The sequence below is a fragment of the Podarcis melisellensis genome (genome assembly GCF_964234715.1).
Source record: "Podarcis melisellensis genome assembly, chromosome: 15".
Taxonomy (NCBI): domain Eukaryota; kingdom Metazoa; phylum Chordata; class Lepidosauria; order Squamata; family Lacertidae; genus Podarcis; species Podarcis melisellensis.
Window position 1 is genome coordinate 44414895 of NC_138532.1, and position 16969 is coordinate 44431863.

General features: G+C 55.9%; 1 protein-coding gene across 3 annotated transcripts in view; it reads right to left on the bottom strand.

Annotated features, from left to right (window-relative positions):
• Positions 1 to 16969, bottom strand: part of SMG6 (SMG6 nonsense mediated mRNA decay factor) — an 88193-nt gene that overhangs the window by 24822 nt on the left and 46402 nt on the right. For 2 of the 3 annotated variants that reach the window (XM_081889579.1, XM_081889577.1), the window contains exons 12-13: positions 15406 to 15571; positions 6263 to 6464 (exon numbers count right to left, since the gene is read on the bottom strand). In XM_081889579.1, coding sequence (XP_081745705.1) covers positions 6263 to 6464; positions 15406 to 15571 — 368 coding nt within the window. The remainder of the gene's footprint in view (positions 1 to 6262; positions 6465 to 15405; positions 15572 to 16969) is intronic. The other variant, XM_081889578.1, reaches the window with a different exon arrangement.

Here is a 16969-nt window from a genome sequence, read left to right on the forward strand (position 1 = left end):
CATCCCTTCTGGAGAGAAGCTGCATCCCCAACCTTGAGCACATGCCCCCCCAATTGTGGCCACTCCATCAGCTCTCCTGGAGGTGGGGGCACCTCTGGCTGTGCCTTCCCAGCTCGGCCCTCGGATCCTTGCCACGGAGCCACATATTTGTTTAATTTGATGTTAATTATCTCCTCGGAATTACCGTACGCAGCCTCTCTCTGGGGATCCGAGGCAATTAAGGGGAGATAAATTTCGTTCCGCAGAGCGAGCTGTCAAGCGGATGAAGCAATTCCATTCCCCCATTTGAAGTGGGAGCTCTGGGTCATGCCTGGTTTATTTGAAACGGTGCCATCACCTCAAGCGGCTGATCTTATCTCGCGCCTCCCCCCCCCCACGGCAGGGGCACTGCCGCAAGTGATGACACCTGGCCGGCCGCCAGCTCCTCCCAAGATGCAGCTGACACAAGAGAGGGGCCGCTGGGTGCTCCGATCCAAAGGAGATTGGGGGGTGGGAGGAGCGCTGGGAAGGCTTAGGGCCTGAGTAAGAAAGAGTCTGCTGGATCAGGGCAGTGGCCCACGGAGCCCAGCCTCCTGTCCTCACAGGGGCCAGCCAGATATATGCCTGGGAATCTGTGAGCAGGACCAGAGCCCTCTTCCCTCCTGGGGTTTCCAGCAACTGGTTTTCTGAAGCATGGCTGCATCCAACCAGGGTGGCAAAGCCTAGGCACAATGGCCAGTAGCCATCCATAGCCCTCTTGTCCTCCATGAATTTGTCGAATGCCATCCCAGTTGGTGGCCATCCCTGCCTCCTGTGGCAGGGAGTTCCACAGATTAACCGTGCCCTGCTGCATGAGGAATCTCTTCCTTCTATCTGTCCCGAATGTTCCAACTTTCCGCTCCTTGGATTTTCGCAAGTTATGAGAAGAGCAAAACTTTCCCCTGCCACTTTCCTCATGCCGGGCATAATTCAATGCACTTCTGTCATGTCAGATCTTGCCTTTTCTCTAAATTAAAAAGTTGACCTTTCCTCCCAGGGGAAACGCTACACCCCCTTGATAGTTTCAGTTGCTTTTTTCCTGAACCGTCTCCTTGGAGGTTTTTAAGCAGCGGGTGGATAGCCCTTTGTTTTGGATGCTTCAGCTGAGATTCCCTTCCAACTCTATGATTCTTTGATGCTGTGAGTGGCCAAGCAGACGACCCAACGGGAAGCCCGAGGGCCATCAGGACCAGAGCTTAAGAGAAGGGCTCTCCTGCTAGGGATTCCCCAGTAACAAGGATTCAGAGGAATGAGGCCTCTGGTGCTGGAGACAGTATGCAGACAGCACAAGAAGAGCCTGGCTGCTGGATCCCCACTTGGGTGTCCCAGAGGCATTTACATCATCTGGCGCTGGAGGGAGAAGAGAGCCCTTGGGGCTTGTGGCCACTGAGAGCCTTCCTCACCTCCATGAGTTTGCCTGGGGATCGGCCCTCTGTGAGGGATGCCTAAAGGCCCTTGGAAGGGAAGTCGATCCATTGGCTCCTTTGCTCCCAGTCATAGGGAGGCCTACAAGGAGGGTGAGTGTCTGAGCAGCGCCTAATCCTCCTCCTCTCCACCTGCCCCTCACTGGTGCTCACTGCCCCTCCCCTTTCACCACTTCATTAAGCACTCTGGGATCCCCTGATGATCTTTCCAGAGGACCAACAGCCCCTGGAAGGGAGAGGGCAGAAAAGCTGCTGAGTCCAGCATCATTCCTGGCCAAGAGGCTTGCTGGGATCCAAGCTGGCAAGGTGAGCGAGCTTCCGTGGGGTGGGATGCCACACTTTGCTAGTCCTCAATGACACGCCCTCCTGCCAGATTAATGCCAGCTTGGGCACCCATGTGTCCCCAGTTGCTTCTATTTAGACACCTGAGTTTGAAGTTTCAATCTGTATATACCTGCAGAGCCTCTCCACCTGCCTTGCGGAAAGCAGGACCAGAGCACCAGAGCCCTCTTCCCTTGGCTGCCTCTTTTTCTTGAAATCTTTCCATTCCAGCTGGCCATGACATAAATTCTGTAACTTTAAGGCACAGTGCCTGGTGCCTGCTTTTCCCCTCCTCCCTTCCGACAGCTTTTCCTTTCATGCTGTGACTTTTTAGATCGTAAGCCCGAGCGGAGGGACCATCTTACCACTGACATCTGCAAGGTTGCTCTGGTGGTTTCTATGAAGTAATGTGCATTTGTTGCCTGATTAACCAGGGGTGCCTTTTTAAAAGCGCATTATGGGGCTTTTGTTTTAGATTAAGCAACTGAACATCCCAGCCCTACAGTGTTCCCTCTGTATGCTACTATGCTAATAGCAACCTGCCCTTACGTGGCCAAGACAGGACCAGCCAAAGTGAAGAGGGAGGGGGGATGTCAGCAGGCTCAGACAGACCAAGGCTTGCAGAGGTACCAAAGCCAACAGAATTTCCCATAAGAGGCATCTGGTTGGCCACTGTGAGGACAGAATGCTGGCCTAGACGGGCTCCCTTTGGCCTGATCCAGAAGCTAGACTCTTCCTTGGTTCTTAAGAAGTCAGCAGGTGAGGCTCTGGAGAGCCATCGCAAGGCTGGGATAGAAAGAGGAGCCCACAGCCTGCAAGGTGGGCAAACTGGAGGGGGATTCAGCCCCTCCTCTCCACCCCCCAATTCCTCACAGGGCAAGGGGGCTCTTCCTCGTGGGCGCATGCCTGGCTGGGTGCCCCCTGGCAGGCACCCAGCCTTGTGTCATCGCACCTGGGTGCAAGAAGCACTCCGTTGCCGCTGGGCCGTTTCCTCACCCCCTCCCCGTCGTCTTCCCGTCTTTCTACCTGCACAGCTGTTTCCTTCCTGGAGGCTGGAGCAGACCCCCCCCCCACCTCAGTGGGACGCGAGAGGCTTCTGTAGGTGCTTGGGAACAAGACGGAACAGAAATCGCTTCACACCTGGCTCCGAAATTACAGAACGCTGGCGCCCGGCCAACGCAAGCCTGGCAGAGCCCCAGCTCCAGCGGACATCAATTACGAGGGGCCGACAGAGCCTCTGCTTCCCGCAAATCTGGGGCGCCCCAGAAAGGGAACCTTCGGCAGCCGCCCGAGACTTCCAGGTGGGAGCCTTTTCCCTCGGATTCCGCACCCGAGATTTATGGCTCAGTTCAGTCTGCCCCCCCCCCCCAATCCTAGCTCCTCTTTCCCCTCCAAGTCAGAGACGCTCCTGCGGGTTTTCTCCAGGGCTCAGAATTGTCGAGTTGGAAAGTATTTCAAGGGACATCCAGGACCACCGCCTGCAATGCAGGAATCTCAGCTAAAACATCCATGATTTTGATGGAAATGATAAATATTACAAAACAAACGATTGTTTGTCATCCAGAATTAATATTGCTGAACACTGTCAAAAGAATTGACCTCGGCAGCTGAAACAGTCATTGCAACTCAACAGAAAACAGCCCAAAATCTTATATTTGGTACCCTCTGGAACAAAGCTGGAAAATTAGGCACACTTTGAGTTTCTGAGAAAGGCTAGAACCTCTAGATGCTTTGAATATGGTTTGAAATTCCGTTGTTACATATACAAGGGAAGTATCACTTTCAAGACAACTCTTGGTCCAAGCCTGGCAAATCTAGAAGATCAGACAAAACTGATATTCTTTACTTGGGACTGTGCAACTTTCACCCCTGTGCAACTGTACTCATTCAAAGTGCCTGTTTCATAGTTTTGTTTTTCATTTTTTCATCTTTACCCGTTGTTGTAACTGTTCTCTGTCTTATATACATTATATAAATAAATTAAAGTTTTACCAAAAAAAATAAGGTTCCACTTGCCACAAGTCGCCCCTTGCTGAGTGCACAAGAAGTATATGTCATCCTGCCTCCCCCAAGCCCAAAGCAGAGGCAGCGCACTCAGAGGCTGCAGCATTCCCTGTAAGGGACACCTGCATCACAGAGGCAGAAAGGGCACCCCAGAGTTCATTTAGTCCAACCCGCTGCTGGAGAGAGGGACCATATGCAAGGCGCTTTACAAGCCGCAGAAACAACAAAATACATAACACAGGCTGTGTACCAGTCTGATCCAACTAAGACATAATTTAAAAAATGTAACATTAAAATAAACAACTTCATATCAAATAAATGCAATATTCCATAATCCATTCAGGATATAATATTGCACAGACCAAAAAATAAAAGCAGAGGGAGAGGAACTCTTGCTTTCACCCTGGATCTGAAGGAGGCCACCCCATCCCTGGGCGCATTGCTTGCGACTGCACAACGAAAGGGGCCTGGTGCATGAAAAGGAGACCCCCCCTCGTTGCCCCCCCCCGTAGCAGATACAGCAGGAGAAACAGGCTGCTGCAAGGATACAGGGAGGGGGAGGAGGGGGGAACTCTCCTCTCTGGCTGGTCCTGCAAATGAGAAAAACACAGCCTGGTTTCTGCTGGGGGCCTTTGCTGGGACCTCGGGGTGGGGGGGGAGGGGCTCCTGGCCTTTTTTATTATGGGTATTTAAAAACCTCTCTTTCCTTTTTTCTTCCTTTTTTTTTGCTATTAACATGTGACATGCTTAGGGGACGGTTCGGGTTTCAAGACCCCCTGTGCTCCAGTGTGCAAAAGGCATTAGCCCTTCCCATTCCCCTGCACCTTGCCAGCTGGACTCTCGGTAGCCAAAGCCAGGGGTCTGCAGCCCAGAACGGGGCAGCTGCCACTGGCTTAGCCTCCTGCCCAAAGACTAGGATTTGAGGGGTAAAGCTCTTGGGGGCAGCATATTTTTTTTACGTACAGAAGGCAGGGACATGTGATGAAGTTGAGAGCTAGAAGATTCAGGGCAGATGAAAGCAAGTCCTTCTTCATGAGCTATGGACCTCTCTTCCCCAGGAGGCAGAGATGGCCACCTGCTTGGATGGCATTATAAGAGGACTGGACAAATCCATGGAGGAGGATAAAACTACTGATGGTTATTCACCCTAATGGCTCTGATCTGATTCCACAGTCACAGGCGGTGATGCTTCTCAGTCTCAGGGTTTGCCTTTAGGGCATCTTATGAGTGAGAAGAGGGTGCTGGGCCAGATGGGCAATGGGCTTGATCCCGAAGGCTCTCCTTTTGTTCCTATCCAAGGTCCAAAGAGGAGAGCTCCCAACCCTAACTCAGAAGGTGTCATCTTCATAGGACATGGGTGCTAAGAGAGGCCTTGATTTGGGGCCAAGGGAGGCCATCGTTGGCGGGCTGTGCAGGGTCCAGAATTGCACCAAACCAAGGCAGAAATACCACAAGAGGGGAAGAGGGACTGCTCTTGCGCTCAAGCCCTGCTTGAGGGTTTCCTATTGGGGAATCTGGTTTGCCGATATGAGAACAATATGCTGGACGAGATCAGGCCCGTTTTATGTTCTACAAAAGAGGAAAGGGAGAGGTAACACGAGAGCCAGCTTCAAATAAGGAAGGGCTGTCACATGGAAGATGGAGCAAGCTTGTATTCTGCTGCTCCAGAGGTGAGGACGAGTGACAAGGAAGGAGATTCTGACCAAACATCAGGAATAACTTTCTGAAGTTAAGAGCCATTCAGCAGTGGCTGAAGGTCATGGGCTCTCCTTCCCCGGAGGCCTTTAAATGGAGGTTGGGTGGCCATCTGCCAGCGATTCTTCAGCTGTGGTTCCTGCTTTGCAGGGGGTGGGCTAGAGGACCTTTGGGGATCCCTTTCAACTCTACAATTCTATGAACCCAAGAGAGCTGCTGCTGGTGGGGCACGGGAAGCTGCAGGGGGTCTGGCAGGCCCCCCCCATCGCCCCCACTGGGTGCTTCTTTTCACTTCCCCGCCAACCTTCTTTATCGCCCGGTCTTTAGAGGAAGAGAGATAGATCTGGCCGGCTTCCTCCTCACGCAGGGCTCTGCAGTCGGGGCGGGGAGGGGGAGAGGAGGAGGCTGCTCGGAGGAGCGTGATGCAAGCCATTTGGAGGAGCTGCAGAGAGCTGCCAACGCAAGCTGCGCTCTTTAAACAAGGGAGGAAATGACCGTATCTGCGGCATGCCAGCGAGCACACTCACAAACACACTCTCTCTCACACACACACACTCTCTCTCTCTTACACACACACACACACAGAGCAAAAGGAAGTCAAGAGGGTTTTTCATGACACAGAGCGGGATGTCAGCGGCTAAAAGGTCGATATTTTCCCTTAACACCCTTTTCTCAATGACTTAATCGTGTTCCGTTTGCACAAAAATGCTTCCCAAGAAGAAACGGCCTGGAGGGTTGCGGAGGGGGGGAGACAGAGAGGAGGAGGAGGAGGAGGAGGGGCGCCGTGCCCCGGCCCTGACCTTGTCCGAGGATTTCTCCACGTAGCAGGGCTCCTGGGGGGCGACCAGCAGCGGGACGAAACCCGAGAGCAGGCGGTCCTCCTCCAGGCTGAGCAGGGCCAGGTCCTCGTCCGGGTCCTTGTAGAGCGGCACCTCCGACTGGTTCACGGCCGTCAGGATGTTGCAGAAGTCGGCCAGGGTGGCCCACACGTCCACCGAGACCCTGCAGGGTGGGGAGAAGGGGGGGGCTGAGCAAGGCAGGAGAGACCCCCATTCCCAGGACACCGCAGACACTCTTGCTCAGGAGATGCAATTTCCCTGCAGGGCTGGGCACTCTGTGGCAGGCAAGGCGTGGGCACCCCTTCCCCTTCCCCTAAAAGGTGCCTGCCCCCCCATGTCACATAGGCTGGAGAGGCCTCTTCCCCATTATCTATTGCATTTCTACCCCACTGTCTTCTCCAATGAGCTCAAGGAGATACATGCCATTCTCCTCTGTCCCAGCAAGGTGGCTCAGGCTGAGAGGCAAGAGGGGCTGACCTCCAAGGTCACCCTGCGCGCTCCATGGCCGAGCGGAGATTTGAACCCTGGTCTCTCCCAGGCCCCAGTGCTGGACTCTAACCACTACACCGCCACTGTCTCTCAACTACTGAGCTCAACATGGACTCTACGGAAGACAGCAGAGAGGAAAGGGGGAGGCCCAGGGACACAAGGGGCACACACACACACGCACACCTTTAAGGCTAAAGGGGCCAAAACTAACAGGCTTTGTCCGGTTGGGGAAGGATCTCGCAGAGAGAGCAAAGGGAAAGCACAGCGAAAGGAAGGATAAGTTGCTCCGAGTCTGGCGGAGAGTGCCAGGCTCTTGAGCACCCACTGGGTGCCCACTCTCCTCACTTGCTATTGGAGCCACACTGGCTCCTGGGGGAAGCATGACAACAGTGGTGGGCCAGTTGAGGGCCAAACTGGGCTGGCCGTGGCCCCTGAGTACCTGCTCTGCATGTAGAAGGCTCCAGCTTCAAACCCCAACTGCATCATGCCTGGGGAGGGCTGAGAAAGACACCTCCAGGGGATGCTGCCAGTCCGTGTAGGCAAAACTGACCTGGATGGTAGCTTCCTATATCCAGCTTCAACTCCTGGAAGCATCCCCATTAAACTGTGGGTAGCAGTTGCCAACAAGCAGCATTCGGAAGCACCAGTTTCCGACCGTGGAGGCAGAGCACAGCCACCTTGGCGAGGAGCCCTCCAAAGCCTCCTCCTCTTCCTCCATGTCTTTGTGCAATGCTCTTTTAAGGCCATCCAGGTTGGTGGCCATCACTGCCTCCTGTGGCAGGGAGTTCCACAGTTCAACTCTGAAGAAGGGCTTTCTTTCGTCTGCCCTGACTCTCCCGACATTCAGCTTCAGGTATGTCGTGAGAGAGAGAGACACGAAAGGCGGGGTGGGGGTGTTTGCTGGCATCCTGACACCAGTTTCGCTTCTGGCCGCAGCTTCACCCTCAAAGGCACCCTGGGGAGGAGGGGGAGGGGTGTGTGCAGCATGTGGGTGGCTCTCACACCCCGCAGAGCCGAGGGTGAGAACAGAGAGTGCCATTTGGGAGCTCTTTCAAGTGGTGCAAAGAGGTGCCTGGAAGAGCATGTCACCACGGCTGGGGAAACCTCAGAAGCCAGGCTGGGCAGGGGAAGAGGAAGCAGAAAAAATGATGCAAAGCAGTCAAAAAGGGTGGAAATGGGCCAAGCAAGTTGTGCTCCCTTTGCAGCACCTTTCGCAGAATTGTGGTGTTGGAAGGGACCCCCGAGGATCATCCAGCACAACCCGCTGCAACACAGGAATCACCGCTGATGCAAGCTCTGTTTAAAATCCCCTAGGGAATCATAGGGCCGTGAAGGACCCCAAGGGTCCTCTAGTCCAGCCCCCGGCAATGCAGGAATTGCAGCTAAAGAAACCCAGGCGACAGCCAGCCATTTTTTATTCCAATTCTCAAAGCAATCTTGCCCGGTTGCACAATGCTGCCATCTTGGGCTCCAGAGGGACCTGGCACTGGAGCTCACTTTGAGGGCTTGCTCCCCAGCGAGCCTGCATTAAGGATTGCAGCCCCAAGAGGGAGTTGTGGACGATATTGACCCCCTGCCCAATGACAAAACGCTAACTGGGTGCCTTGCAAAGAACTGTATTCTTGAAGTGATGAAAAACAGGAGGAGTCTCAGTGGTGCAGGACGTGGCAGCCCTTCCTAAGATGTAGCTGTGGTTGGGGGTGGGTGAGCAGGGAGAGGAAAGGGGCACAGCTGGGCATGACCTTGGGGTCACTGCCTCTCTCAGCTCAACCCACCTTGCAGGGTTGTTGCCAGGATTAAAATGAGGAGGGGGAGAACCAGGGACGCTCCTCGGAGAAAAAGGTGGACCAGAAATGCCAAAAACGAATGAGTAAATAAATATTGTTGGAAGCAGCCGGCCAAGGACAATGAGGGTCAGTTTGCAGAAGCAGGGGGTCATGTTCTCATGCTCACTCCTCAAACCTCTTTTCAAAAAGTGTTCGCTTTCAAGAGGGACGTTTTTCGCCGTGGGACCAGAGAAAAGGGTCACTCCAGTGGTGGCAGGGAAAGGGAACCCCCTCCTTGCCCTCTCTCTCTGTGCCCGCTCACCCTCAGACCAGGGAAGGTCTTCCATCCTCGGGGCCTACGACAAGCCCCCCACCCCAACACCCCCCCCCGCAAGTGGCTCCAGGTGGACAATCTGCACTCATTTATTTGCTGGAATCAACATGCGGGGAGGGGGGAGGAGAGAGAAAAGCCTTGCATTGAAACGAAACATCTTGTTTTCAAGAGTGTCCTGGGAGCTGGGCGGAATGAGCTGCCATTAATCAAAGCCCAGCACACCATCAGCGCCTGCCTGCGCCCCCAGAGCCTTGGTCGGAGGGAGGGAGGCAGGGAGGAGGGGGCCCCCAGATCGTGGCTCCCCCTCCCCACTTTGCCCCGGCCAGGTCTGGCTGTCAGAAACATTTAGAAGGTGGAAAACGCACACACAGAGAAACAGGAGTAAATATGTGGGGCTTTTGGGGGGGGGGCACGCGCGGGCGGACGATGTCCAAGGGTCCCCCATGATGTAATGGGAAAAGGCTTGGCTTGCGCTACCAGCTTGAAAATAAACAGAGCCTGGAGGGTTAAAAGGAACTGAACTTTCCACGAACTGCCCCCCCCTCCAGATCCGCACCAGAGGAAACGTATATGAGCAATGGTGCTGCCCCCCCGCCCTGCGCTGCCCCACGGCCCTGAGCTTATCCTCGGGGCCTTGGCTGCAGAGACAAGGGCCGGATGCAAGAGGACAGCTCTGGGCCACCTCCGACGTGCAAGGCTGCTGCCCATGGGGCGTGGGGAGGAAGGATTTGGCCAGGCTTTAGGCGGCCTGATGCTCCCACCCCCGCTGGCAGCCCCCACCAGCAGTGTGAGTCCCCCACCAGCACCCGCCTGGGGCAGGAGGCTGGGAGGCGGCAGTAGAGGGAGGCAGAGACCCCAGGCTACTAGCCACATGGCTCTGCTTCAGAGGCTCTTGGGCTCAGATCCTGCTTTCAGATTCCCCCGAGACGTCTGGTTGGCCACTGGGAGGACAGGAGGCTGGGCCAGGTGAGCCACTGGCCTGATACGGCAGGGCTCCTCCTATGCTGTCATTGCCTATATGGACTGGCAGAAGTGGCTTTTCAGGCTTTCTGGCAGGGGCACCCTCAGCCCTTCCCGAAGCAGACTCCTTCTCCGTGCAATTCAGGCACTTCGTTCCTGAGCTGCACCTTCTTCCCTCAAATGCAAGGTCCCAGGCCTGACGGTCCTGAAATCAGGGTGGATTTAACAAGAACAGCTGCTTGACCCCCGGCTGGACTGGACTGCCCCACTGAGCGCAGTACTTGGCTGGCAGCAATGGCTCTTCAGGGGTTCAGAGAGGGGGGCTACTCCACTAGCCTTTTCCGGAGCTGCCCCGGGGGCTGAGCCTTGGGCCTTCTGCACACAAAGCGGGAGCTCTGTCCCCCGGGCACCTTCTCACTACCTGACCTTGAGAAGGGTGTGAGAGCAAGGAAGGGCCCCCAAGAGCAATGCTCTAGGCCACAGGAGGGGAAGGATGGGTGCACTGCCTTGGTGCTGGGCAACCCCGAACCAGGCAGGGAGAATAGCCGCCTTCTCCCCAAAGCCCGCCCTCCTGGACAGAGCAGCAAAGACCCCATTTGCTGGGATTGCCAGGCTGCAGGAGGAAGGGCCCGGGTGGGGCGAGGACTGCCCACCTTTCTCTGCCGCCCTTCTCCCAGCAAAGCCAAGCAATGTCTTTTCCTTCCTTCCTCTTGCATTCCTGGGCTCCAAGGGCAGGGAGACTGCCCAGCCAGAGCAGGTCAGGGTGACCGGGAGGATGAAATAGGGGCACAGCCTGGAGACGAAGGAAGTGGGGCATGGATGGTTGGGGCGGGGGTAGGGGGAAGGACTCTCTTCCGAAACTAACCTGGGTTGGGGGTGAGGCCTGGGTTCCAGAGGCTTGCAGGAAGGGATCCCCGAGTGCCGTGGGGCTGCCTGGGGCCTCCTTGCACGCACCCCCTTCCCACGCGCTGAACGCCAAACACAATGACCCCATGTTCCAGGCCTGCGGGGGCCCCATGGAGGTGGCCGTTTCCTGTGTAATACCAGCCTGTTTAAACACTCGCACTCACCAGCCCCACAGCTGCAGCTCAAACCCGGAAGGAGTGCGGTGGAAGGAGCCCAGCGCTGCGCTCCAGATGGCAAACCGCTCGGGCCTTTTGCTCTTGCTGGGGGGGGGGGAGGGAAGGCAGCTCAGCCCAGCCGCCTCTCCCAGCAACTTCTTGCCAAGCCCCCATCCTGCTAAAAGCAGCCCCTACAGACAGGTTTCCCCTTCCCAAAAGATGGCAAATGTCAAAGAGCAGGAGGTGGCAACTGGGGGTCCTCCCTCCCCACAGCTCTCCTTGGGGCTTGTTCCTTGGGCCACAGGCAAGTCCAAGGCGGAAGGGAGAGAGAGCTCCATGTCACTGGGAAAAAGACTTCTGAGTGGGGCAGGGCTGTATGTGGGGTGTGTGTTTTCCTTATCCCTTCTTATCCCTTCCACCTCTCCATCTCCCTGGCACATCTCCTCCTCTAATTACGTCCAAATAGTACCTGCATTGTTCTAACCTTTGATAATAAACAAAAATATCAACAAATACTACGGACCGGCAGCAAAAGATCCATTTTAGCAAGCAGTCTTTTTCAAGCAGCTGTTTCATCGGACGGCTCACTCCCAAAGTAAGACATTGCTTGATGCCAGTCATCACTTGATGCATTCCAGCACTGAGGTGGGCTGGACTAGATGAGCCTGGGGGTCTCTTCCAACCCTGCAATTCTCTGGTAAGAATGCAAGAGGGGTCTGCTGGATCTGGCCAAAGGGGTCCTTCGAGTCCCACCTGCTCTCACAGTGGCCAAGCAAATGCCCCAACGCTCAAGCAGCAGTCGAATGCAGGAGCTCCCCCCCCCCGAGGGCCACTCTCCCTCTTCCCCCAAGGAGCTTTGGCCAGGGCAGGAGGCGTCTCTGAACGCTGACCATCCCTTTGGGTTACCTGGTTGAGGAGGGTGCATCCCTGTCAAGTACCCTTTCGCTGTGATTCCTGCACTGCAGGGGGTTGGATTGGATGACCCTCGGGTGCCCCTTCCGACTCTACCATTCTATGTGCATCTGAACAACCCCCTGACTGAAATGTCACTGTACAAAAAAGCCACATCCATTGCTCTGGCCAGGCCTGCCATGAAACCCCACTGCATGGGGACCGTATGTGGGATGTGACATGGCCCTCCGGTCTTCCCTCTACCCCCCACCCCAAGAAAAAGCCACTGCCGCCCTTGGGCACAAAGGAGGCGTCCTTTCCTCTTTTTTCCTAAAGGGGTAAAAACAGTTCCCGGCTCTGGGCTAAGCGAAACACTGGCTGCCGGACACCGGCTTCCTTCCTAGGCCCTAGGAAATGCCTGCTTCCCCCCAGCGCGTTCTCCCCCCACCTGGCCCGAGCGCCAATGCCACATCCTCCGTCCCTGCTCCCCCCTCCCTGCAAGAGGGGAAGAGGAGAACGCCGTCCCGGTTTCCACTCGGAGGACTCTGGCGTAAAAACTCCAAGCGGGTGATAAATGCATCCGAGGGCCAATTAGGAAGATATATGGCGGCAGAGGCAGCGGCAGGAGCGCAGGGGAATGGGCCTGGGCAGCCTGGCGAGGAAGAGGAGGGGGCAGGCGGAGGGGGGGAGGCGCGGAGGGCTCTCCAGAGTCCCAGCTATGTTTCCCATTATGTAACCCTGGTCATGGGCAGGCCGCCAGGCGCTCCAAATGAAAAAGAGACTCTGGCTTGGCACCCGTTCTATTTTCCTATCCTCATTCAGGGTCAGCGGAGTGTCATACAGCTGCGGAGAAAGCTCCGGGGATTAAGCCTGGGAAGGGCTCCAAAGCCCGGGACCCGGGTTCAAGTACCAGCTGAAAGCAATAAACCAACTGCCGCAGCTGGGCTGAGTTTAGCCGGCCTCGGATCCTGCGCTGGCTCCCTGGGAATCAGGCCGCCTGCCTGCCGGGGGGGCAAAAAAGAGGGGTACTGGGGTGGAAATGACAGAGGTTGCCACGGCTTGGGCCTGGGGGGCAGCGGGGCCCTGATCCTCTTTTAGGGCCCTGTTCCTGCGCATCAGGAAAGGGGTGTGCATGTTCAGACCCCCCCCGGCCAGCAAAGACAAGTTGTTTCCGTTCAAATTGTTTGGGAGCCTGGATGTTTCGGGGTATGTATGTGTGTGCGCGCGCGCGCGCATGCGTAAAGTGTGCTAAGTCACGCCCTGGCAGATTTTGGCAGGGGCAGCGCCAATCCTGTGCTCAACTGGAGCTTCCTTTACCAGAAAAGCCCCGCAAACGAGTCCTGGGACATGAAGCCCAGCCCTGTCCACCCCCATGAGGCTGACGTTTGGTGGTCCTGCCACTCGCCGAAGTCCATTAGCTTCACCACCTGGATGGGGCTCCTCCCACCTGCACTCCTGAGCAAAGTGAGGAGGACAGCCTGTTAGTGTCCTGGGGGGCCTCCCTGACGGGACGAGGGGCCCTCCACCACCCATTGGCCATGTGTGGAGAAGCGGGGGCCAGAAGGGAGGTGGTGGCCTCAAGCAACAGCCCTGCGGCAAACCTGCCTCTGGGATCTGCCCCTGCCGCAGAGTCACGGGGAGGCAAGCCTCAAGTTCTACGTTTGCAAAAAATTGGGATTCCCTTGTGGGGCTGGTGCCCCCCTAGCCCCAAAGAGGGCAGGCACAGGTTATTGTATTTTAGTGTTTTGTTGGAAGCCGCCCAGAGTGGCTGGGGAAACCCAGCCAGATGGGCGGGGTATAAATAATAAATTATTATTATTATTATTATTATAACATACCGCCCCAACCAATGCTGTTTCCTGCACTGCAGGGCATGGGGTAGATGACCATTGGGATCCCTTTTGACTATACAATTATATGAATAGGAACAAAGGGAGCTGCCTTATATGGAACCGCACCATTGGTCTACTCAGTACTGTCTACACTGACTGGCAGCAGCTCTGTAGGGCGTCAAGCAAAGAGGCAGAGGGGTGTCCTTAGCCCCACTTGTGGATTCCAGCAAGGATTGAACCAGAGACCTTCTGCTTGCAAGGGAAGCTCCACCACTGAGCTATGGCCCTTTTTAGTGACCAGGGATCCTACTGTGTTAAAGGGAGAGCAGAGAGGCTGGAAGAGGAAGAGGAAGAGGAGGAGTGGAACCCCACTGGGAAAGGAGTCGGGACTGGCAGGAGGTGGGCTCCTGTGAGTGCCCTCTCTGGGGCTCTGAGCTGCTGTCCAAAGATGGGCAACAGTTCACATAGGCAGGCAAGCGCCCCCTCCCCCCGCCAGCCTACCAACCAACCAGCCAGCCAGCCGGCCCCAAGCAGCCAGCAAACAGAAAACAGACTCTTTTTCCCGCTCCCCCAAAATGGGGCCCGGCACTTCCTGTGTGAGATTTCCATTTCCTCGGCCAAAATGAAGCAAAAAAGAGAGAGAGAGAGAGAGTAGTAGCCATGAATGAGGGAAGAGGCTGGAGATGGACGGACATCCTGCCTCCTCCTGCCCCTGTGCAGCAGGAGTGCTGGGGAGCCATCTTTGAGCTGCAGCCTCTTTGCAGGATGGAGCCCCCCTCCGCTCCCGGGAGCCTCGTCTTCCCCATCATCACCCTCAGCCCTGGCTCTGACAGATTAATAGGACTGGGGAGGAGGGGGAAGAGGCCGAGGGGATCCGGATCCGGGCGCAAAGGCCTGCAGGGAAGGGTGGAAGGGGAAGAGCATGCTGGGAGAAAGGCCTCTGGGCCCACCAAGAGCCTGGCTCCCCAAAGATGGGGCAAGAGCGGCTCAGAAAGATGCAAGCAAAATGTGCATGGAACTGCCCAGGGGGTCGCAGCTCAGGGAAACGGGTGCCAAGGGGTGGGGCTGGGATCAAAACAGCACACGCCCCCGCGTCCTGCTTGCTTCTGGCTTCTTTCCATTGGGGCATCTGATTAGCAGCTGTGAGGACAGGATATGCAGGGCTCTTATGGAGCCTCCAGCTCCAGAGGCAGTCTATCTAGACTCCCAGATTCTTAGGGGTGTTTGGCCACTGTGAGCACAGGATGCTGGACTAGATGGGCCCCCTTTGGCCTGATCCGGCAGCCAGGCTGTTCTGATAAAGGATTAATTCATAATTCAGTTAGTGGGCGCCCTCTGGATGATGCCCGGATCTGCCAGCCTCTATCTGCTCCAGGCACTGTGGCCGATGGAAAGGCGGTGGGAGTTGTAGTCCAGAACTTCCAGGGTGACATGCCAAAGTAAGACTGAGGAGATCTGGGTTCAAATCCCCACCCACTGTTAAGCTCATTGGGTAGTCTTGGGCCACCCATTGACTCTCAGCTCAACCTGCCTTGCAGAGTTGCTGGGGGGGGGGAGAACAGAATTGAGGAGAGCATAAGCCCCACCCAGGGCTTCTTGGAGGAACGGCAGCAAGCAAAGGTCATAGGTAAAATAAACGGGGGCCGAAGAAGGTGCTTAGTGACTTACAGCCACCCGCATACATGGCAGAGGGCAGAGGGCAAGTCCCTGTCTGGGTGAGGAGAGGAGAGAGGAGAGAGGGGCGCATGGCCCCCCAAGGGTGCTGACGTACGATCTGGGCAGCTCCAGGGTGCTGGGCGGGGGGTTCCAGGTGTCCGAGTGGCCCAGCATCCAATCCGACCAGACCTTGATGCTGGGCAGCAGTTCCTTCAGGTCCTGCGGCAAGGAGGAGACTTTGATGTCATCATCCTCAGAGCCTTCCTGGCCCTGAGCAGCTGCTGAGAGAGAAAGAAACGCAGAGTGGGCCGGGCAGCTCCTCTCAAGACGCCCCTCGCCTGCTCCTCTGCCACCCCCCTCTCTTGGCCCTCTGAAAATCCTCTGGGAAGGAGCGAGATCTGAACCAGGGACAGAATCTTTGCTGGAAGATTCAGGGCAGGTAAAAGAGGGCTTCCTCTCACAAAACTATGGAACTCCCTCCTGGACACCAACCTAGATGGATCGGCTTAAAGGGAGGACTAGACAAATTCAGGACAAGGCTATCGGTGGCTACTAGGCAGGATGGCTCTGCTTCCGCAGTCCAAGGAAGTACATGCCTCTGAATATCAGTTGCTAGGAAGGTTTGACCGTGGAACGGACTCCCTTGAGAGGTCGAGGTCTCTCCTTCCTTGGAAGTTTTTAAGCAGAGGTTGGCTGGCTATCTGTCTTTGGGTGCTTTAGTTGAGATTCCTGCATTGCAGGGGGTTGGACTAGATGATCCCTGGGGTGCCTTCCAACTCCACACAATTATGTGAATCACGTAGGAGAATTGCGGCTGCTGGTGGCCACTGCAAGGACAGAATCCTTGGGGCTGATCCAGCACCAGGCTCTCTTCTGGTGGTCTCTGCCCTTCAGAGCTTCAGCCTGGCCTTGCTCCTTCCTCTCTCAACTTGCAGAAACCATCCCAAGGACAGTCTAAGGACGCTCTGGGTTTCCTTGATGCAGCTGTGACTGCAGCTGAAAGGGGAGGGGGAACGGCAGAAGGGCCCCACCAAGGACAGGGACAAAGGAACTGGGCTATCCAACAGGTGGGCAGAGGAGTGGGCAGAGGGCACCTGCTTGTTTGGAGATGGTCCCAGGTTCAGTCCCCAACTGCCCCTCCAGGCAGGGCTGGGAGAGATCCCTGCCCCAAAGCCCTGGAGAGCTGCTGCCCATTAGAGAAGACAATATGGAGTCGGCTGGAGAAAGCCCCCTGGCGTAAGGGAGCTTCCCACGAGCATAGCCAGAAAACAGTTCCTAAATAGAGGCTGAGCGTCAACTCCAAATCCGGGCGCTAAGAGCTGCAAAATTCCACAGACAGCGTAAAATCAGGCACACGTGCTGCGTCTTTTCTTAGTTTCACCCAGTGGATTCTGCCTCAGCTGGTCGCAGGGAGAGGCAGAGCGCTGAAGCCTCTGTCCCGCCAATGAACAGCAATTCTCCTCCTCTCCACCATCTGCCTTCTGCCAGTCCATTAGGCTTCTTCACAGCCATGTGGCTGGGAACTTTTATATTTTAATAAATGAAAATTTAAGGCTTCCCGATGCCAAAACAGGGGGAAGAGGGTCCCTGCTAGTTGGTCCCCACCCTGAACACCAGGAGGAGGAAGAGGAGGATTGGGCAGGTCCCAATCTAGGAAGACTGCAAGCTGCAAGCACTGT